The sequence below is a fragment of the Ambystoma mexicanum genome, chromosome 10, assembly GCF_040938575.1.
Source record: "Ambystoma mexicanum isolate Mex_15411 chromosome 10, UKY_AmexF1_1, whole genome shotgun sequence".
Taxonomy (NCBI): Eukaryota; Metazoa; Chordata; class Amphibia; order Caudata; family Ambystomatidae; genus Ambystoma; species Ambystoma mexicanum.
The window spans coordinates 1,554,603,870-1,554,628,240 of record NC_090932.1 but is presented as its reverse complement, the minus strand read 5'-3'; the positions used below and the strand labels follow the sequence as shown (position 1 = coordinate 1,554,628,240).

Below are 24,371 nucleotides of genomic sequence, written 5' to 3'. Positions count from 1 at the left end.
GGCTGGGTAGAGATGAAGTGAGAGGGATAGGTGAGTTGCCATGATGGATCTGGTTATATGAATGGGCTGGGCAGAGATGAAATGAGAGGGATAGGTGAGATCCCCTGATGGATCAGTGTATATGAATGGGCTGGGTAGAGATGAAGTAAGAGGGATAGGTGATATGCCATGATGGATCAGGGTATATGAATGGGCTGGGTAGAGATGAAATGAGAAGGATAGGTGAGTTTCCCCGATGGATCAGAGTATATGAATGGGCTGGGTAGAGATGAAGTGAGAGGGATAGGTGAGTTGCCCTGATGGATCAGTGTATATGAATGGGCTGGGTAGAGATGAAATGAGAAGGATAGGTGAGTTTCCCTGATGGATCAGAGTATATGAATGGGCTGGGTAGAGATGAAGTGAGAGGGATAGGTGAGATGCCATGATGGATCAGGGTATATGAATGGGCTGGGTAGAGATGAAATGAGAAGGATAGGTGAATTTCCCTGATGGATCAGAGTATATGAATGGGCTGGGTAGAGATGAAGTGAGAGGGATAGGTGAGTTGCCCTGATGGATCAGTGTATATGAATGGGCTGGGTAGAGATGTAGTGAGAGGGATAGGTGAGATGCCATGATGGATCAGTGTATATGAATTGGCTGGGTAGAGATGAAGTGAGAGGGATAGGTGAGTTGCCCTGATGGATCAGTGTATATGAATGGGCTGGGTAGAGATGACGTGATGGGGATAGGTGAGATGCCATGATGGATCTAGTTATATGAATGGGCTGGGTAGAGATGAAGTAAGAGGTATAGGTGAGATGCCATGATGGATCAGGGTATATGAATGGGCTGGGTAGAGATGAAATGAGAAGGATAGGTGAGTTTCCCTGATGGATCAGAGTATATGAATGGGCTGGGTAGAGATGAAGTGAGAGGGATAGGTGAGTTGCCCTAATGGATCGGATTATATGAATGGGCTGAGTAGAGATGAAGTGAGAGGGATAGGTGAGTTGCCCTGATGGATCAGGGTATATGAATGGGCTGGGTATAGATGAATTGAGAGGGATAGGTGAGTTGCCCTGATGGATCTGGGTATATGAATGGGCTGGGTAGAGATGAAGTGAGAGGGATAGGTGAATTGCCCTGATGGATCTGGTTATATGAATGGGCTGGGTAGAGATGAAGTGAGAGGGATAGGTGACATGCCCTGATGGATCAGTGTATATGAATGGGCTGGGTAGAGATGACGTGAGATGGATCGGTGAGTTTCCCTGAATGATCAGTGTATATGAATGGGCTGGGTAGAGATGGAGTGAGAGGGATAGGTGAGATCCCCTAACGGATCAATGTATATGAATGGGCTGGGCAGAGATGAAATGAGAGGAATAGGTGAGATCCCCTGATGAATCTGGTTATATGAATGGGCTGGGTAGAAATGAAGTGAGAGGGATATGTGAGATGCCATGATGGATCAGTGTATATGAATGGGCTGGGTAGAGATGAAGTGAGAGGGATAGGTGAGTTTCCCTGATGGATCAGAGTATATGAATGGTAGAGATGAAGTAAGAGGGACAGGTGAGATGCCATGATGGATCAGGGTATATGAATGGGCTGGGTAGAGATGAAATGAGAAGGATAGGTGAGTTTCCCTGATGGATCAGAGTATATGAATGGGCTGGGTAGAGATGAAGTGAGAGGGATAGCTGAGTTGCCTTGATGGATCAGTGTATATGAATGGGCTGGGTAGAGATGAAGTGAGAGGGATAGGTGAGATGCCATGATGGATCTAGTTATATGAATGGGCTGGGTAGAGATGAAGTAAGAGGGATAGGTGAGATGCCATGATGGATCAGGGTATATGAATGGGCTGGGTAGAGATGAAATGAGGATAGGTGAGTTTCCCTGATGGATCAGAATATATGAATGGGCTGGGTAGAGATGAAGTGAGAGGGATAGGTGAGTTGCCCTGATGGATCGGATTATATGAATGGGCTGAGTAGAGATGAAGTAAGAGGGATAGGTGAGTTGCCCTGATGGATCAGGGTATATGAATGGGCTGGGTATAGATGAATCGAGAGGGATAGGTGAGTTGCCCTGATGGATCTGGTATATGAATATGCAGGGTAGAGATGAAGTGAGGCGGATAGGTGAGTTGCCGTGATGGATATGGTTATATGAATGGGCTGGGTATAGATGAATTGAGAGGGATAGGTGAGATGCCATGATGGATCTGGTTATATGAATGGGCTGGGTAGAGATGAAGTGAGAGGGATAGGTGAGTTGCCATGATGGATCTGGTTATAGGAATGGGCTGGGCAGAGATGAAATGAGAGGGATAGGTTAGATCCCCTGATGGATCAGTGTATATGAATGGGCTGGGTAGAGATGAAGTAAGAGGGATAGGTGAGATGTCATGATGGATCAGGGTATATGCATGGGCTGGGTAGAGATGAAGTGAGAGGGATAGGTGAGTTGCCATGATGGATCGGATTATATGAATGGGCTGAGTAGAGATGAAGTAAGAGGGATAGGTGAGTTGCCCTGATGGATCAGGGTATATGAATGGGCTGGGTATAGATGAATCGAGAGGGATAGGTGAGTTGCCCTGATGGATCTGGGTATATGAATATGCAGGGTAGAGATGAAGTGAGGGGGATAGGTGAGTTGCCCTGATGGATCTGGTTATATGAATAGGCTAGGTATGGATGAATTGAGAGGGATAGGTGAGATGCCATGATGGATCTGGTTATATGAATGGGCTGGGTAGAGATGAAGTGAGAGGGATAGGTGAGTTGCCATGATGGATCTGGTTATATGAATGGGCTGGGCAGAGATGAAATGAGAGGGATAAGTGAGATCCCCTGATGGATCAGTGTATATGAATGGGCTGGGTAGAGATGAAGTAAGAGGGATAGGTGAGATGCCATGATGGATCAGGGTATATGCATGGGCTGGCTAGAGATTAAATGAGAAGGATAGGTGAGTTTCCCTGATGGATCAGAGTATGTGAATGGGCTGGGTAGAGATGAAGTGAGAGGGATAGGTGAGTTGCCATAATGGATCTGGTTATATGAATGGGCTGGGCAGAGATGAAATGAGAGGGATAGGTGAGATCCCCTGATGGATCAGTGTATATGAATGGGCTGGGTAGAGATGAAGTAAGAGGGATAGGTGAAATGCCATAATGGATCTGGTTATATGAATGGGCTGGGTAGAGATGAAATGAGAAGGATAGGTGAGTTTCCCTGATGGATCAGAGTATATAAATGGGCTGGGTAGAGATGAAGTGAGAGGGATAGGTGAGATGCCATGATGGATCAGGGTATATGGATGGGCTGGGTAGAGATGAAGTGAGAAGGATAGGTGAGTTTCCCTGATGGATCAGAGTATATCAATGGGCTAGGTAGAGATGAAGTGAGAGGGATAGGTGAGTTGCCCTGATGGATCAGTGTGTATGAATGGGCTGGGTAGAGATGTAGTGAGAGGGATAGGTGAGATGCCATGATGGATCAGTGTATATGAATTGGCTGGGTAGAGATGAAGTGAGAGGGATAGGTGAGTTGCCCTGATGGATCAGTGTATATAAATGGGCTGGGTAGAGATGACGTGATGGGGATAGGTGAGATGCCATGATGGATCTAGTTATATGAATGGGCTGGGTAGAGATGAAGTAAGAGGGATAGGTGAGATGCCATGATGGATCAGGGTATATGAATGGGCTGGGTAGAGATGAAATGAGAAGGATAGGTGAGTTTCCCTGATGGATCAGAGTATATGAATGGGCTGGGTAGAGATGAAGTGAGAGGGATAGGTGAGTTGCCCTGATGGATCGGATTATATGAATGGGCTGAGTAGAGATTAAGTGAGAGGGATAGGTGAGTTTCCCTGATGGATCAGGGTATATGAATGGGCTGGGTATAGATGAATTGAGAGGGATAGGTGAGTTGCCCTGATGGATCTGGGTATATGAATGGGCTGGGTAGAGATGAAGTGAGAGGGATAGGTGAATTGCCCTGATGGATCTGGTTATATGAATGGGCTGGGTAGAGATGAAGTGAGAGAGATAGGTGAGATGCCATGATGGATCTGGTTACATGAATGGACTGGGTAGAGATGAAGTGAGAGGGATAGGTGACATGCCCTGATGGATCAGTGTATATGAATGGGCTGGGTAGAGATGACGTGAGATGGATCGGTGAGTTTCCCTGATGGATCAGTGTATATGAATGGGCTGGGTAGAGATGAAGTGAGAGGGATAGGTGATATGGTACGATGGATCTGGTTATATGAATGGGCTGGGTAGAGATGACGTGAGAGGGATAGGTGAGTTGCCCTGTTGGATCTGGGTGTATGAATAGGCAGGGTAGAGATGACGTGAGAGGGATAGGTGAGATGCCACGATGGATCTGGTTATATGAATAGACTGGATAGAGATGAAGTGAGAAGGGATAGGTGAGTTGCCCTGATGGATCAGGGTATATGAATGGGCTGGGTATAGATGAATTGAGAGGGATAGGTGAGTTTCCCTGATGGATCTGGGTATATGAATATGCAGGGTAGAGATGAAGTGAGGGGAATAGGTGAGTTGCCCTGATGGATCTGGGTATATGAATGGGCTGGGTAGAGATGAAGTGAGATGGATAGGTGAGTTGCCCTGATGGATCAGATTATATGAATGGGCTGGGTAGAGATGAAGTGAGAAGGGTAGGTGAGATGCCATGATGGATCTGGTTATATGAATGGGTTGGGTAGAGATGAAGTGAGAGGGATAGGTGAGTTGCCATGATGGATCTGGTTATATGAATGGGCTGGGTAGAGATGAAGTGAGAGGGATATGTGAGATGCCATGATGGATCAGTGTATATGAATGGGCTGGGTAGAGATGAAGTGAGAGGGATAGGTGAGTTTCCCTGATGGATCAGAGTATATGAATGGGCTTGGTAGAGATGAAGTAAGAGGGACAGGTGAGATGCCATGATGGATCAGGGTATATGAATGGGCTGGGTAGAGATGAAATGAGAAGGATAGGTGAGTTTCCCTGATGGATCAGAGTATATGAATGGGCTGGGTAGAGATGAAGTGAGAGGGATAGCTGAGTTTCCCTGATGGATCAGAGTATATGAATGGGCTGGGTAGAGATGAAGTGAGAGGGATAGGTGAGTTGCCCTGATGGATCTGGTATATGAATATGCAGGGTAGAGATGAAGTGAGGGGGATAGGTGAGTTGCCGTGATGGATATGGTTATATGAATGGGCTGGGTATAGATGAATTGAGAGGGATAGGTGAGATGCCATGATGGATCTGGTTATATGAATGGGCTGGGTAGAGATGAAGTGAGAGGGATAGGTGAGTTGCCATGATGGATCTGGTTATAAGAATGGGCTGGGCAGAGATGAAATGAGAGGGATAGGTTAGATCCCCTGATGGATCAGTGTATATGAATGGGCTGGGTAGAGATGAAGTAAGAGGGATAGGTGAGATGTCATGATGGATCAGGGTATATGCATGGGCTGGCTAGAGATGAAATGAGAAGGAAAGGTGAGTTTCCCTGATGGATCAGAGTATATGAATGGGCTGGGTAGAGATGAAGTGAGAGGGATAGGTGAGTTGCCATGATGGATCGGATTATATGAATGGGCTGAGTAGAGATGAAGTAAGAGGGATAGGTGAGTTGCCCTGATGGATCAGGGTATATGAATGGGCTGGGTATAGATGAATCGAGAGGGATAGGTGAGTTGCCCTGATGGATCTGGGTATATGAATATGCAGGGTAGAGATGAAGTGAGGGGGATAGGTGAGTTGCCCTGATGGATCTGGTTATATGAATGGGCTGTGTATGGATGAATTGAGAGGGATAGGTGAGATGCCATGATGGATCTGGTTATATGAATGGGCTGGGTAGAGATGAAGTGAGAGGGATAGGTGAGTTGCCATGATGGATCTTTTTATATGAATGGGCTGAGCAGAGATGAAATGAGAGGGATAGGTGAGATCTCCTGATGGTTCAGTGTATATGAATGGGCTGGGTAGAGATGAAGTAAGAGGGATAGGTGAGATGCCATGATGGATCAGGGTATATGCATGGGCTGGCTAGAGATGAAATGAGAAGGATAGGTGAGTTTCCCTGATGGATCAGAGTATATGAATGGGCTGGGTAGAGATGAAGTGAGAGGGATAGGTGAGTTGCCATAATGGATCTGGTTATATGAATGGGCTGGGCAGAGATGAAATGAGAGGGATAGGTGAGATCCCCTGATGGATCAGTGTATATGAATGGGCTGGGTAGAGATGAAGTAAGAGGGATAGGTGAAATGCCATAATGGATCTGGTTATATGAATGGGCTGGGTAGAGATGAAATGAGAAGGATAGGTGGGTTTCCCTGATGGATCAGAGTATATGAATGGGCTGGGTAGAGATGAAGTGAGAGGGATAGGTGAGATGCCATGATGGATCAGGGTATATGGATGGGCTAGGTAGAGATGAAATGAGAAGGATAGGTGAGTTTCCCTGATGGATCAGAGTATATCAATGGGCTGGGTAGAGAGGAAGTGAGAGGGATAGGTGAGTTGCCCTGATGGATCAGTGTATATGAATGGGCTGGGTAGAGATGTAGTGAGAGGGATAGGTGAGATGCCATGATGGATCAGTGTATATGAATTGGCTGGGTAGAGATGAAGTGAGAGGGATAGGTGAGTTGCCCTGATGGATCAGTGTATATAAATGGGCTGGGTAGAGATGACGTGATGGGGATAGGTGAGATGCCATGATGGATCTAGTTATATGAATGGGCTGGGTAGAGATGAAGTAAGAGGGATAGGTGAGATGCCATGATGGATCAGGGTATATGAATGGGCTGGGTAGAGATGAAATGAGAAGGATAGGTGAGTTTCCCTGATGGATCAGAGTATATGAATGGGCTGGGTAGAGATGAAGTGAGAGGGATAGGTGAGTTGCCCTGATGGATCGGATTATATGAATGGGCTGAGTAGAGATTACGTGAGAGGGATAGGTGAGTTGCCCTGATGGATCAGGGTATATGAATGGGCTGGGTATAGATGAATTGAGAGGGATAGGTGAGTTGCCCTGATGGATCTGGGTATATGAATGGGCTGGGTAGAGATGAAGTGAGAGGGATAGGTGAATTGCCCTGATGGATCTGGTTATATGAATGGGCTGGGTAGAGATGAAGTGAGAGGGATAGGTGAGATGCCATGATGGATCTGGTTACATGAATGGACTGGCTGGAGATGAAGTGAGAGGGATAGGTGACATGCCCTGATGGATCAGTGTATATGAATGGGCTGGGTAGAGATGACGTGAGATGGATCGGTGAGTTTCCCTGATGGATCAGTGTATATGAATGGGCTGGGTAGAGATGGAGTGAGAGGGATAGATGAGATCCCCTAACGGATCAATGTATATGAATGGGCTGGGTAGAGATTAAGTGAGAGGGATAGGTGAGATCCCCTGAGGGATCTGGGTATATGAATAGGCTGGGTAGAGATTAAGTGAGAGGGATAGGTGAGATCCCCTGATGGATCAGTGAATATGAATGGGCTGGGTAGAGATGAAGTGAGAGGGATAGGTGAGTTGCCCTGATGGATCAGTGTATATGAATGGGCTGGGTAGAGATGAAGTGAGAGGGATAGGTGAGATGCAATGATGGATCTGGGTATATGAATAGGCTGGGTAGAGATGAAGTGAGAGGGATAGGTGAGTTGCCATGATGGATCCGGTTATATGAATGGGCTGGGTAGAGATGAAGTGAGAGGGATAGGTGAGATGCCCTGATGTATCTGGTTATATGAGTGGGCTGGGTAGAGATGAAGTGAGAGGGATAGGTGAGATGCCATGATCGATCTGGGTATATGAATAGGCTGGGTAGAGATGAAGTGAGAGGGATAGGTGAGTTGCCCTGATGGATAAGTGTATATGAATGAGCTGGGTAGAGATGAAGTGAGAGGGATAGGTGAGTTGCCATGATGGATCGGATTATATGAATGGGCTGAGTAGAGATGAAGTAAGAGGGATAGGTGAGTTGCCCTGATGGATCAGGGTATATGAATGGGCTGGGTATAGATGAATCGAGAGGGATAGGTGAGTTGCCCTGATGGATCTGGGTATATGAATATGCAGGGTAGAGATGAAGTGAGGGGGATAGGTGAGTTGCCCTGATGGATCTGGTTATATGAATGGGCTGGGTATAGATGAATTGAGAGGGATAGGTGAGATGCCATGATGGATCTGGTTATATGAATGGGCTGGGTAGAGATGAAGTGAGAGGGATAGGTGAGTTGCCATGATGGATCTGGTTATATGAATGGGCTGGGCAGAGATGAAATGAGAGGGATAGGTGAGATCCCCTGATGGATCAGTGTATATGAATGGGCTGGGTAGAGATGAAGTAAGAGGGATAGGTGAGATGCCATGATGGATCAGGGTATATGCATGGGCTGGCTAGAGATGAAATGAGAAGGATAGGTGAGTTTCCCTGATGGATCAGAGTATATGAATGGGCTGGGTAGAGATGAAGTGAGAGGGATAGGTGAGTTGCCATGATGGATCTGGTTATATGAATGGGCTGGGCAGAGATGAAATGAGAGGGATAGGTGAGATCCCCTGATGGATCAGTGTATATGAATGGGCTGGGTAGAGATGAAGTAAGAGGGATAGGTGAAATGCCATGATGGATCAGGGTATATGAATGGGCTGGGTAGAGATGAAGTGAGAGGGATAGGTGAGTTGCCATGATGGATCTGGTTATATGAATGGGCTGGGCAGAGATGAAATGAGAGGGATAGGTGAGATCCCCTGATGGATCAGTGTATATGAATGGGCTGGGTAGAGATGAAGTGAGAGGGATAGGTGAGTTGCCCTGATGGTTAAGTGTATATGAATGAGCTGGGTAGAGATGAAGTGAGAGGGATAGGTGAGTTGACCTGATGGATCTGGTTATATGAATGGGCTGGGTAGAGATGAAGTGAGAGGGATAGGTGAGTTGACCTGATGGATCTGGGTATATGAATAGGCAGGGTAGAGATGAGGTGAGAGGGATAGGTGAGTTGCCCTGATGGTTAAGTGTATATGAATGAGCTGGGTAGAGATGAAGTGAGAGGGATAGGTGAGTTGACCTGATGGATCTGGTTATATGAATGGGCTGGGTAGAGATGAAGTGATAGGGATAGGTGAGTTGACCTGATGGATCTGGGTATATGAATGGGCTGGGTAGAGATGAGGTGAGAGGGATAGGTGAGTTGCCCTGATGGATCAGTGTATATGAATGGGCTGGGTAGAGATGAAGTTAGAGGGATAGGTGAGTTTCCCTGATGGATCAGTGTATATGAATGGGCTGGGTAGAGATGAAGTGAGAGGGATGGGTGAGTTGACCTGATGGATCTGGTTATATGAATGGGCTGGGTACAGATGAAGTGAGAGGGATAGGTGAGTTGACCTGATGGATCTGGGTATATGAATGGGCTGGGTACAGATGAAGTGAGAGGGATAGGTGAGTTGCACTGATGGATTAGTGTATATGAATGGGCTGGGTAGAGAGGAAGTGAGAGGGATAGGTGAGTTGCACTGATGGATCAGTGCATATGAATGGGCTGGGCAGCGATGAAGTGAGAGGTAAGATGCCATGATGGATCAGGGAGTGCGACGGATGGGTAGTCGCGGTATTGGAAGCTGCAACAGTGACATGAGAAGACATTCTTTGGTCATTTATATTAGATTTCTTTCTGATTTAACTAAATGTTCCTACATCCCAGTGATATCCCTACAGATGTGCCTTGTTTATTTTCACCTATGATACTGTACTGGCAGAGCCCCAGCCACAGCTGCTACAGAAGTTGCAAACTGCTGCTGTAGGCTTGATATTCAGCCTCCACAAAGTCCAGCCCCTTCCTGCCCAGGCAAGGGGCGCGCAAAGCACCCAATTATCAATCACGCTAGACAATTATCAATCACGCTAGACAATTATCAATCACGCTAGACATATTATGAGTGAAGTTCATTCTAGTTAGACTTTCTTTTTGTTTTAAAAAGACCACATGTGGGTGAAAACCCTGTGTGTGTGTGCAGGTTTACAGAGTGTTCTTGGTCTTGGCCTCAATGCCACAGGAATTTCTTCCTCCCGCCCCTTTTTGTTAAATATATGTTTTGAGGAAACTGATTTGTTTCAATTATATTTGTCATACGGTGTCCTGGTGGTGCCGCGTTGGGAAATTAGACTTAGGTACCTGAAGGTGGTGCAATGTGAAGTCACTAACTGCTATCAGTGCAGCACATGGAAGCAAGAGGAATCCAGTATGAAGCACTATATCAAAACCTGGTATTAGTATCAATGCTGTTACTATTGGTACATTAATAACATTACATAAACTGGTGGGAAAGTAAGGCAGTGGGAGTTTTAAGTTGATTCATTGGGGCCAAGTGATTGATAGGCAGTGGTACGTGTGAAAGGGCTCCTCACTCTCAATGTTCTTAAGCAGTGAGTAGTGTTCCAGGAACGCAACATCTCCAAAGCTACGTCCTTCAGCATCTCCGACTAGACACCTGTGGGATGGAAAAGAAAAGAGAGCATTCCACTGAACTTTTTTGCCAGGCAATTCTCATATACATGGTATGTTTCAATACATAGAACTTTATACCGAAGAACATTTTTCATTTTAAGTTTTTTTAATTAATTACTGAAATGCACAATTCATAGTGCAACATATGGTGAAAAGATTCACTTCACAAAAGGGGCCAAATTGTGTTTTGCACACAGTTATTGCTCATGAATGAATTTAATGAATAATATTGGTTATGCTCTTAACAAAAAGAAAATGCATGGAATCACAAAAATAATGTTACAAAATCATGACCACTATACTATGTGAGGAAGCTGAGGGCGTCCTCACTTCCTTTTCCACCGACATCCTCTGCTCAGGTGGCCAGGGAAAGGCCATTGCTTTTGGATCCCAACCCTGGAGGTAGATGCGAGGGAGGATCACCTGGGTAGAGGAGACTTGGGAAGTGGAAGGGGGATGTCCTTGGGTGAGAGAGTACAATGTGGTTTCATCGACAGTCGTTTTTTCCACCTGATTTTTGAACAAATACACTTTGCTGAAAAAAGTCATCGAAATTTAGGGGGGCCGATAAGGGGAGGCAGGGGTCCCGAACACTTAAAAATAGGTGGGGGAGGAGAGATTGGAGGTGGAACTCCCTCAAAAATAAAAAGTAAACATTTCAATGACTTTGGTCTGCAAAATATATTCGTAAAAACAACAGTCATAAAAATGACTGTCTATGATATGACATAGAACCGGTGAGACATGGTAGCCCCCATTCACTTTTCACAATGAACCTTGACCCCCAGAACCCTTTATAGGTTACTGTCAACCCTTCCAATTTCCTTCTTTTCAAAATGACCCTTGGAAATGCTATTATTACACTGGGACCAGGAAGAGATCAACTAGGAGGATACCTCCGTATTTGGGCAGGTTAAACACACATCAGCCTCCTCTTGTTAATACAGAAAAAAAGCAGACCCATACTAACATAAGGAAGAAACAGCTGGGAGTTATGCATCCTTCCATTCAGTCCTTAACTCTTTCTTACACACAAACTATCCCACAGCTATTTCCCTTTAAGACTGGGGCGAGGAGGAAGCAACTGGGAGTTATGCACACTGCCATTCATTCACACCACTTTGACACTGAGACGAGAAAGAGGACTGTGGAGGAGCACCATTGCAATAGCCAGGCATTTCCGGCAAATAGATTAAACTATGCTCAGGGAAGTGAGGAAAAGTGCTTGCCACTGCTACCCGTTAACAGGCCCCAGGGGCATACAATGTGAGACTGTCCAGGAAACAGAGAGAGAAACCCACCTGGAGGGATGGACGCGGCTGGCAGACATGGAGCAGGCTGGAGAGGGACTGGCAGGAAGGACGCCATGTGCAGCAGAAGGGTAAAAAACGCCGGGGCCCGAGCAGGCCGCAAGATGGCCGAGACATATGCAGCCCCCTTTGCCGTGTGTCCAAAGCCATAGCTGCGGGACACTGACGTCTCCAGAGTGCAGCAGGCCGCGCCAGCAAACTTCGAAGCCGGCGAGCTCTGGCTGCTGGTGTTCCCAAAAAGCAAAAGTGGAGCAAAAGGCAGCCAGAAAGGAGAAAAAGACGTCCAAAGGAGCTGCCGAATACCAGTGAGTGTAAGGAAGGGAAAACTCATACCGGGGCGCTGCAGTGGCAGGAAGCAGACATATAAATGCAGAACTAACTGAAATCTGCTAGTTGGTTATGGAGACCAAGTTGAAGGTTCTTGAATGCCGAACAAGCTGAATAGTATTTTCAGTACTTTTAAGAGTGCAACAAGTATTATTGACTACCGAACCGAAGGAAAGATATGAAAAGCATGTGAAAATATAAGACGAGTGAAAAGCAAGTGATGAGCACTTATGAAAAAGGTGAAACCCAAGTGATGAGCACTTAGGAACAACGTGAAAAGCAAGTGATGAGCATTTGAGAACAGCAGGTGATGAGCACTTATGAACCAAGTGAAAGCGAGGTGGTAGAAAAAGGATGAACACCACAGAGTGAGTTGTGTGAAAACACATTGTGGCAAAGAAAGAGTCTGCCAAGGAGAATCAGAATTGAATGTTGACTAATGACACAAGTTCAGAGAGAAAAATCCTGTGTTGGCCGGAAAGCCTGAAGAATAAAAGAGTTTTAAAAAGTGGCAAGGGTTATCGGTTGCGTGACCTGTAATTGGTGGACTGTGTGGTCTGACAACTGCGCCTAGACCGAGTGACCCCTTCTTGGAAAGAGCAAAGGAAAGCCAAGATACAGAAGCTGTATTGTATAACAAATTGCTGAAGTGAATACGGAAAACAGCAATCTGTGTGAACTAGTGAAAAGCCTGGATGATTACGAAGTTGAACTGGAACTGTTTTTGAAAGCCAAGAGATTTGAACTGATTGTAGTTTTGAAGCTGGAAGAGCTGAACTCTTGGGGGAGGGAACCCCGAGACTTTGTGAACTGTGTTGAACTCTTGGGGAAGGGAACTCGAGACTTTGTGAACTGTGTTGAACTCTTAGGGAAGGGAACCCAAGACCTTTTGGGACTGTTTTGAACTTGGGGAAGGGAAAGCTGGAAAGAAAGACAGGAGCTGGAAGAAGCTCTGAACTTTATTTGGAACACTGTTTCCTTTGTTGCTGGCATCCCTACACATTGTATACCTTTAGATGCGAAGGCAAGTATAGGTTTTGGACACAGACAGACTTTTGAGTTGAACTTAATGACACAGACTATCCTTAGTTTCTTTAGGTAAGAAAATCCCACCTTAGCATAGGGCAAAATAGGCCTTATTTCATCCTGACATTTAAGAAAAATAAACAATTTTATTTAGAAGAATGAATCTGTTGTCTGTGTCTTACTTCATGAGGCCTTCACAACATCAATTGTAAAAAAAACAAAAAACATTTTTTAGATGTAATTTCATAATTCAGCAATTTTAGGGATTCATTCTGTAATCGGTCATGGTTTGGTTACATTGGTGAACCCATTTGAAATTAGGGTACTGTTGTTGTGAGTTTGGTGGTGGCGGAATATGATGTTGTTTCTATAGTTCATATATCCTCGGTATTAAACATATTTGATGGCATCATGAAGCAAGACACAGGCAACAGATTCAAAGTTCAAAATAAAAATGGTTTATTAAATCAAGTGTCAGGATGGTTGAAGGCCTAACTTGCCCTATGCTAAGGTGGAATTTCTCTACCTGAACATAACTAAGGCGAGCAAGTCAAAATGTTCAACTTAAAAGTCTTGGTGTGTTCAAAACCTATCCCAGCCCTAACAACTAAAACTAAACAATGTGTAGGGATGTCAATACTAAAATAAATGTTGATCAACACAAAGTTCTGAGTCTGTTCCAGCTCCTAGCTTCTTTTCAGCTCCTCTCCCCCATGTTCAAGAAAGTTCCAAACATATCTCGCGATTACGTTTCCCAAGTTCAAACAGCTCAGCAAATCCTTGGGGTGCCCTTCCCCAAGGTCAAAGCAATACAGTTCCACACAAACCTCGGGGTTCCCTTCCCCAAGTGCAAGATAACACAGTTCCAAAGAAAGGGGTTTTGAGGGCTTTGTTCTCAAGACAGCATTACAGTTCATCAAGCCTTGGGGTTCCCTTCCCCAAGACTTCAACGTAGCAACTTATACTTAGCTTCAGTCTTTCAATGTTCAACACAACTCCAGGTGAACTTGAACCTCCTTCTGGATTGCATTAACAGTTCACTTACAATGCTCCTTCTTGGTTTGTTTCACAATGTCTTTGGCTTTCCCAATTGAGGGTTCCCTGGTGTAGGCACAGTTGTCAGACCACACAGTCCACCCATCACAGGTCGCAGAACTAGGAACCCAGGCTCTTCAGCCCACACAGGTTCTTCTGTATTTGCTCCTGTGTACATATTCCCATTCACTTAGCTTCTCCTTGTCGGCCTCTTGGCTTTATGTACAGTTTCACGCTCTCCTGGCTTCTCCTGGTTAGCCTCTTGGCTTTGCCACAAAGTGGTACATATCTTTTTTTTTTTAAATATGTTATTGTTATGGCTGAAAAACATATCAACCTTTCAATACATATTTACATAATTAGCAAAGGAATTCTTTAAAAACAATTTTACATATAGAAATGTTTCAATAGACATTTTTCACAAAGTTAATAAAAAACATGGGCGTTTTCCCATTTTTCCTCAAGCACAAACTAAACAATTCATAAACAAAACCATTTCCCTCAAACTGGTTTAGTTAATAAAATTTCTAGCAATGATAAAAGCTTTATTACTGCTAAAATCACAGAAATGTGCTGTCTGGTAAAAAATCATCACCCCTAAAGTATCCTCAGTTAAACATCTATAATGCTTAAAACAATGTTGTAAAAACTGTTTTCTTTTGTGCTAGCCGTTCTGGGCAGGAAACAATGTGTCTCAGTGTCTCGACTTCTTTTTGGTTCTGGCAAAAATGGCACATTCTTCGATCCATAGACAACTTTACCGTGAACCTAGAATCTTCCTAGTCAGCCATAAATTAAAACAAAATCTTTAAAACCATGCTCTATATTTCAGGCATGGACATTTTGATAAAAATAAAGGAATTTGGTGCAGCAGTTTCATTTCAAAATGGTAGTTTTTAAACATCTTGTACGCACTACATTCCTCCCATGCTGACCTCCAGCCATAAAACCTTCATTTGTTCTTTGCATGTTCAAGATTTGTTAACAATAAAACTAATGTGATGTCTGCTGCAGACAATGTGTCCAAACAATCTCTCTTCCAGGTGTGCAAAGACCGATCAAACTGATCTTCCAACAAATGAGCAATTATTGGAATTATTAAATTCATTTTATGCTGATTTAAAATGTATATCCTAAACATAGTCAAGGCCCTCCATTTACTCATGATCGTATAGTTTGAATCGGTAGGCTTGCCGGAAGAGACAAAACTTTCTTCCACTACAAGCCCTCCATTCTATTCCAATTCAGCATACACTCAACCATTTTGGTCTCAGCTCCGTAAATGTATGTAGGTAACACCTTTCGTTTATAAAACATAATTACAGGAAAACATGAGAAGTTCCCATATTTCCTGTGAATAATCAGAGCCAGGGCGTCTGCTATCTCTGTTTTTGCCTAATGTCTGCTCTGTGTGGAGCTTTTTGAATGTTATTATTAGTATTCATGCCCAGATATCTATATTCATTAAGAACCAATAATGGGTTTTTATATAAAAATCTATTTACTACAGGTCTCTTTTGGAGCTTTCTTTCAATGTTTGACTTGTCCACATAAATAATTAAGTGATTTTAATTTGCATAATGCTCCGAGGCAAATAATAATATTTGAAGGCCTATGGGCGTCTTGTCAAGAAGGACAAGATCGTCTGCATATGGGAACCACGATATAGGGGAACTTCCCTAATAGCGGGGGCTTGGGGGGGCAAGAATTAACCTTCCCCAAGTATTCTCCAATGTCATTTATGAACAAGTTAAAAAGGGCAGGGGTGAGAATACACCCTTGCTTTAATCCTCTCTGTGTAGAGATTGATTCCGTAAAGAGACCTTGTTGGTTAAACCTAACTTGTATTGATGTTCCTGAGTAGAACTGAAAGATGAATGATTGAATGTACGCCGGGCATGCCAGAGCTTTCATTTTTTGGAATAGCATATCTCTTGGTACCTAGTCAAACACAAGCTTACAATCAATAGAACCCATATAAACTGGCTGGCCTGACTAACATACTCTTTTTTTATGAGGGTTAATGCCAAAAGATGTATTGATGTTCCCATACCAGGAACATACCCTGATTGATATCTATCAAAACGTGCTATCCGCTTAACTCAGAGCATTAGATCTCTGAGTAATAAGCATGCACACACATTTTCCCCCGGCATGTCTAGAAGGGCTATTGACCAATAATTCTGAGGGGCTTTTCTGTAGCACTTCTTAAATAACGGTATAATCACATATTATTTGCAGGACTGTGGTTTTTTTTTAGACTGCAGGAGCTGGTTAAGGATAGTCAACAGAATCTTAGACCATGCCTCTGGATGGGTGTTTAACATGAGGTTAGTAAGGTCATCTGGCCTTGGGGCTGTAGATGTACTTTGTTTTGAATTATAATATCATCCTGGTCAAAGTCTAGAGAGTCATTTGTATCCCAATCTTGTGTCCACAGATGATCTAACTGGATCAAAGAGGCATATCGTTTTATAAATTAGTGTGCCCATACTTGCTCTTGTGTCGGGTTAGTATACAAAGGTAACTGAAGCTCACTATTCCCAAATTGCAATAGAGACCATATTTGTGCACTACTCTTCGAGGCTACTGTTCGCAACATGTTTTCCCCATCCTGCTGGAACATCGAAACTCAATAACCTCTCAACAGTTGACCTAGAGGAAAAATCTAAATGGACAAGTGCACTCAAGTTTTTGTTTAACTGATTTTTCTTTTTTCTAACCTCTATATCAAAAACATGTTCATGTTTAAATACAGGTCAGGAACCTCTTCGGGCACATTCTACAAACAAACTAAGGACAGCCACATAATCATCCTTGTTCGTTAATGTATGTGTTTTAGATCTAGGAGCATTGTTTGTTATGCAGGTGTTTAATTTAACCAACAATGTTTCTAACCATCTGAACCTATTTCTTCACCCAGTAACCTCCCGTTTAAAATGCTAGTAATCGACTTGAGATCTTGGCAGGGATACTTCCCAGGTGATCAATAGAAGCTTGTGATCACTATTATCCTGAGATATCACCTGGAAGTCTTTTACATTCATAAATGCTCTTCTGGCGTTGTCTGTGCTGCCTGTGCTGAGGACTTTGCTTGTCCACCAGAGACCCATGAAATAGAAGCTGCACGGCGAAATTTACACCATCAGCTGTTCTAGACACCGGCAGCATGTTGCTTCGTTCCCAGGAGGGGGCGGAGCCTTGTTGCTGCTCACGTGAGGAGTCACGTGACCCAAAACACACTGAAAAAGCATCCGCTTTCAGGCGAGCGGTGCATTGTCTGTTGTGCCTGTGCTGAGGACTTTGCTTGTCCACCAGAGACCCATGAAATAGAAGCTGCACGGCGAAATTTACACCATCAGCTGTTCTAGACACCGGCAGCGTGTTGCTTTGTTCCCAGGAGGGGGCGGAGCCTTGTTGCTGCTCACGTGAGGAGTCACGTGACCCAAAACACACTGAAAAAGCATCTGCTTTCAGGCGAGCGGAGTGTTGTCTGTGCTGCCTGTGCTGAGGACTTTGCTTGTCCACCAGAGACCCATGAAATAGAAGCTGCACGGCGAAAATTTACACCATCAGCTGTTCTAGACACCGGCAGCGTGTTGCTTCGTTCCCAGGAGGGGGCGGAGCCTTGTTGCTGCTCACGTGAGGAGTCACGTGACCCAAAACACACTGAAAAAGCATCCGCTTTCAGGCGAGCGGTGCATTGTCTGTTGTGCCTGTGCTGAGGACTTTGCTTGTCCACCAGAGACCCATGAAATAGAAGCTGCACGGCGAAATTTACACCATCAGCTGTTCTAGACACCGGCAGCGTGTTGCTTCGTTCCCAGGAGGGGGCGGAGCCTTGTTGCTGCTCACGTGAGGAGTCACGTGACCCAAAACACACTGAAAAAGCATCTGCTTTCAGGCGAGCGGAGCGTTGTCTGTGCTGCCTGTGCTGAGGACTTTGCTTGTCCACCAGAGACCCATGAAATAGAAGCTGCACGGCGAAAATTTACACCATCAGCCGTTCTAGACACCGGCAGCGTGTTGCTTCGTTCCCAGGAGGGGGCGGAGCCTTGTTGCTGCTCACGTGAGGAGTCACGTGACCCAAAACACACTGAAAAAGCATCCGCTTTCACCCTCGCGGCGTTGAGCCCGGTAGGGGTGGAGGGCGTTGGCTGTTGTGCGGCTGTTTGGCGCTGACAGCTCGACTAGAGACTAGGGAACGGGAGACTGCGGAGGTATTCCCTCTTTGATCCCGAACTGGAGCCAAAGGTAAGTCCAATCAACATTGCCAAAAGGTCCTTGATAAAAGCTTGTGCAGCGTGGTACAAAACAAGTACTGTAAGTCTCATCTGGTGCTTGCTGGTCGCTTTAAGAATAGAACTGTCCGATAATGTCAGCAGCAATGAGGGGGACTACGAATAAAGCTAATACACGTGCTTAAGCTAAGCGAGGGCTGAATGCGACGTCCATTACCATAGGAAATCCTATTGACATGGAGAGAGCTCTTAATCAGTCCTTCGCCTCTTCTAATGCCCATGTAGCCGCTACTATGGTTAGTAAGAGCGTCACTCCCCAAGTTAACGGCCCCAGGATGGCATCCAACAACGTCAACACTGGGCAGCAGCAGTACTCCAGCACTGAGGCACCCAGGTCTACCGGCTCTCATGAACATATGGGAATGGTGTGGCTGAGAAGGGAAGGAACCACTAATGACTCGATGGATACTCTCGATCTAGGAAGTGGCTCTGAAAGTGACGAAGACCAAGAGCGGGACGAGGCTATCGAGAAGGAAACCAAAGATGAGCCTGAGACTGAAAAAGAGGTTCTATCTGAGAACTGCAGGGAGAGGCAAGGGGCAAAGTACATCGGATCCCCAGAATTGCACGGAAAAAAACCCAGAGCAACCATGGAAATGGAAAAAGAGATGCAGGTGGTCGAGGCACAGGGAAGGAACAGCGAATCTGAGGGAACCCAATTAGGAACAAAGAGTGCTGAAGTCTGCACTGCTATGATACACCAGGTTCTGAGTGACCAGTCATCTCCCAATACCCCTCACCTCGGGCATAGGCCTGAGGACCCAATACGAGACCCAGCCCAATTGACTCAAGATAAGAACATAAGCCTAATGAAGATACAAAGAGCGGCAGCCAAGGTTGAGCATTTAAAATCGAGTTCATCGCTAAAACTATTGGCTTGGACAAAGGTAGCTGAGATGCATAAACCAGAGTTAGACAAAATAGAAATGACAGCAACCACAAGCAAAGGAGATGAGCAATTGATCAAATCACTACAAGATACAAGGGGTTCCCTTGCCAAACTAAACACAAAAGAACACCTTACTGCGCTAGAGAAAACGGAGGGTACTAGGGTGATGTGGTCACCACCTAATGAATGGATGGAAAGCTCTACACTAACGACGCTACCAACGACGCTACCACAAAATAATCTAAATTCAGGAGAAAGAAGAAATTCAGTTGGGATTGTGGATCAAGTGAAAAAAGATCTAGAAAAAATGAATGCAAAACTGCTGCAAACTCGAAGGTCATCTCAAATAAGTGCCAACGAGGGAAATCCACTATCTGCAGAGCTACGCTATCCTAAGCATAGGAGTATCCACGAAGTAATGACCCTAGAAACAAACTCGCCAGCATTTGAATCTAGAAACGAGGAGATTATAGTGTCTCAAAAGAGAAGTCCCAGAAGAGAAAGTTCCGAAAGTGAGGATCGACGTCTGAGGAAAAGACTCATAGGCCAAAGAGAAGAGAAAAGTATGGGAAGAAATACATCTGGTGAGACTCAATCACCGAAAAGGTCCAAACGACGTGCCACCTTAATCCCATCCATGGATTCGGATGATGAAGACGGTACAACAACTATGAGAAATGAAAATTGGCGGCAATCCACGGAGATACCCCTGACGGGAATAAACAATACAGATGAAACATCGACTTGTGTTGAAATAATAATATCGAAGCTAAGTCCAATTCTGATGTCTGCCGCAACAATAGCTGTTGCGCCTCTGATGAAGCTGTACGAGAACCTAAATGAGAACTACAGAGACCAAACAACTTTGATCGCTCTACTAAACTCTAAAATGATCAAACTAGAGACAGACCTTAAGGAAATGACCTCTGAGATTGTGGTAGCCAAACGAGGGAATGATATTTCACTAACGGCTTTAAAAGAATCCCTAAGAAATAACTCTGAAGATAAGAAACTCCTAGCAGAAGTGACAAGGCAAGCCCTTACGCTACTACAAAACGAACGAGAAAGAAGGAGAGACTCAAATACAACACAGGCCCCAAAAACAGTGCAAACAAGCCAGACCTCAGTGATCAACCTAGAGACATTAGAGTTACCCGAGAAATCTGGAGTAACTAAGCAACCGTCTGAAAAAAAAAAGAAAGAAGCAGAGATAAGGGCATCTCAACAGAATTGCTGTTATGATAAGGAGCTCGTAATTAGGCATGATGACAGTGATTGTGGAAGGATGGAGTGTAATGGCGTGGAGATTGCACAGAAAACAAGGCCTTGCTCCTCGACTGTCTCTACGAAACCTATAGAAAAAGAGGTTGAGAAAAGTAAACAGCAAAACGAAAAAGAAGTAGATAAAGAGCAAGCTCTCCCAACACCCAATCCACCTGAAACGTCTAAATCCATTGACACAAATACAAAGAATCTGGGAAGTAAGCCTGCAACTGAACCTGGAAAAAAGAATGAGAGGGAGTGGTATGATATATTTGAAAACCCGAAAATCTGTTCAGGAGTGAGTAACGAGAAGAGATCAAAAATAGTTAAATCAAACTCAAATGATTGTAATAAAAAATCTAAGAACCAACAAGTAAAAAAGAACAGGAACGCTCGTAGTTGAGCCAACTTCTTCAGAAACATTAAAGCATTGAACATAACTGTAAATAATTCTGAATTATCGACACTGAAGGGGAAAAAAAAAAACGATGAGATCCAATTCGTGGACAACAAAGTACAGCCAGAAAACCTGACTGAAGACAATAGGTCACCGACAGGGAGTACAATTGAGCTGGATGCGGAAGACATAGAAGGTGATGAGGAGGAATTGTTGAACATGTCAACTTACAGTGTGTCTGATGCTGAAGAAAATAAGGACGATAATAGGGTAGTGAAAACTACCGAAAATGGAAGTAATACTGGACAAGATGATCGTGAGTCAGAGGCAAGCCCGCAGAAACCATCTACGGAAGGATACGAGAAAGAGAAAGAAGATGAAATGTCAAGTAAAAGAGTGATTTCGTGGCCAGAAACACCTAAAAAAACTCAATTTACAGCAAAGAAAATTACAAAAAAGGTGGAAGAGCCACAAATCTTTCTCACCTTAGAAGAGAAAAGGTTGAAGAGTATGTTGAAGCAGGGAAACTCATCTAAGATCAGGGAAGTTACAAAAAACCCCATACTAGATGAGCAGGAGAACAATATGCATGGCACTGAGCTCCCGAAAGAAAATCCACAAAAATCCGCAAGAGAAGTCGGAGCACCTAGAGGGAATGCCGAAGAGTCCGCTAAGTTAAGAAATCCTAACTTGATTGTCGGTAACAAAACGACACGAAAAAACCACCAGTACAGACTACTGGTTGAGAAAATTGACGGAAGAAAAGGCGATACCCCACTAAATCAGTACACCATTCTACAGATATTCCAAAAAATCCCTGTGTTAAGAGCAATAAAGAGTGCTCGGATTGATCGTGTGGAAATCATGGCTGAGATGAACCAGAAATTTGTACTCTTGCACATCAACGACAAAAAAGATGCAGAATTGATCATGATGAGTGAGAGACAACTCCTGGAAGTTGGATATCAAGTGTACGAAGTAGGCAACACCTTAAAGGGAAGTGATGATGCAAAAACAAAAGAACCAAAAGTACAAAAAATAAATGAGAAAGATCTAGCGGCAATCAAAACAACTGAAAAAAGCGTAATAAAGGAGTACGTGTCCAACGTCAAGTCTAAAGACACTGAAATGGAGACTGAAGTAGTAGGTCCTCCCGACGATATAAAGATGAAGAAAATCAAAATAACAGTGGATAATCGCGAAAAGTTAGGTCCAGTGAACTCTAAATCCCCAGAAGTAAACTCTGACGAGGATGAAAGGAAAAAATGGTCTTGGTTGGCAAAATCACTGAACTCAACAATGAGGAGCTAATGCTATGGCGAGATAGGGACACTGGTGATAGCCTCGTGGAACACCAGAGGATTTTCACATCTCCTAGGATCTCCACCTGAAACAATACAAAAGGCAGACTTGATATGTTTGCAAGAGACATGGGTCTCTAATCTACCATGTGTGGACGGTTACAAAGTAGTGATAAATCCAGCTATAAAACAAAAAAAGGGCGGCCTATGTCAGGACAACTGACTCTAATTAAAAGAACATGTGGACTAAGAATAAAATCGGCCCGTAACTTGTCACCTTTCCTTCAGGAGGTTTGCGTAGAACAAACAGAGCCCACAGAGAAGTTGATGGACCAATTACATATATTAAATATATACTGGAACACGACTCCAAAGTTCAACCAAAAGCTTGAAGACAATATTATTGAAGCCATAGACACAATTAAAATAGAAGACTCAAAGGCATTAATTATCCTATGTGGAGACTTCAATAGGAAATGTATTGACCTAGACCAACGAAAAACAACGAAGACCAACGGGGCGAGACTTAAAAATGAAAGTTGGCTAGAAGAAATGGCAAATAGAAATTTATCAATGCTTAATGGAGCAACAAGAGGGGGCATTCCAGCAAAACCGACCTGGGAAAGGGGAACTCAGCAATCTATTTTAGACTATATCTTTGTCTCGGAGAACATACTACATGAAATAGTCTCCTTCCCAGTCACTAAAAACATCCAAAGTGATCATAATATTACATCAATGGAATGGAAATGGAGAAAAGTAGAAAAATAGGAACAATGGAGATGTGACATCTCAGTGGAACCTGGGCGTAACAGACTAAGGATAAATAAACCAAATATTAAGGTGATATCTGAACAATTGCAAAGATCCCAGGAGCAAGGCCTGATTGAGGCAATTGAATACCAGCATTTACTGGAAATTCATAAATCTAAAAAAACAAAGGCTCTAAGGAAACAAAACTTCTTCAAACATAAGTACGACCTGGAAGTGGCGATAAAAAAGAGGGAATTGAGGAAAACATTAAGATCGATTAATGCCACTAAAGGAGTAGCAAACCAAAACCAGTCCAAAAAAGTGAGAAACCAATATAACAACTGGCACAAGTTACACAGAGCTAAGATGGACCAAAACGACGCCGAGATAATCCTGAAAGCGCTGAACCAAAGGAATTCCAGGGGATTCTGGGCCTTAATAAATGAAACATCTAACTCAGAAAAAGCGATCATAACAAATATGGTAACGGAAATGAATTGGGAGTGCTACTACAAAAATCTGTTCAAAAGAAGGAAAGGTCCAAGTACAGTGGAGATCCACACAAAAGTACCATGGGACTTACAAATAGACAGAGTGGACATTCGAACCTCAATTGCAAACAGCAGTACATCCAGAGCCGCTGGACCTGACGGCCTCTCGAATGCTGCCTTAAAAGAAAACATCGATGAATGGTCGGAATTTTGTGATATCCTGTTCAAGGCGATAATAAAAGAAGGAAGGATCCCTGCAACCTGGAAATCAGGAATCATTGTTCCGATATTCAAGAAAGGCTTACGGTCTGAGCCAGCAAATTACCACCCCATCGCCCTCCTTGACGTTATAGGTAAAGTGTTTGCAACTCAGCTCCTTAAACAACTCACACTGTGGATTAATCACGAAAAAATCTATGATGACCGACAGTCTGGGTTCGTAAAGGGAGTGGGTTGCAGCACAAACCTCCTAATATTAAACCTACTAAAAATAGATGCCATTCGATCGGGCCAGAAAATCTATCTGGCATTTATTGATATGGCAAACGCGTTTGATGGAGTAAACAGGGAAATCCTGTGGTGTAATTTAAAGAAGAGAGGCTGTGATGAGAGTTTGATTGCAGCCATTAAAGAACTTTACTCCGACACCCACATTCAAATAAGGCTAGACAAAGAAGGAAATCTGTCAAATCCAATTCCCACAGAAAGGGGAGTAAAACA

General features: G+C 44.0%; 1 protein-coding gene across 1 annotated transcript in view; it reads right to left on the bottom strand.

The window, feature by feature from the left end:
• LOC138492569 (serotransferrin-2-like) overlaps positions 1–24,371 on the bottom strand; it is a 545,198-nt gene that overhangs the window by 55,129 nt on the left and 465,698 nt on the right. The window contains exon 14 of the mRNA XM_069619822.1: positions 10,459–10,541. Within this exon, the coding sequence (XP_069475923.1) occupies positions 10,459–10,541 (83 nt within the window). The remainder of the gene's footprint in view (positions 1–10,458; positions 10,542–24,371) is intronic.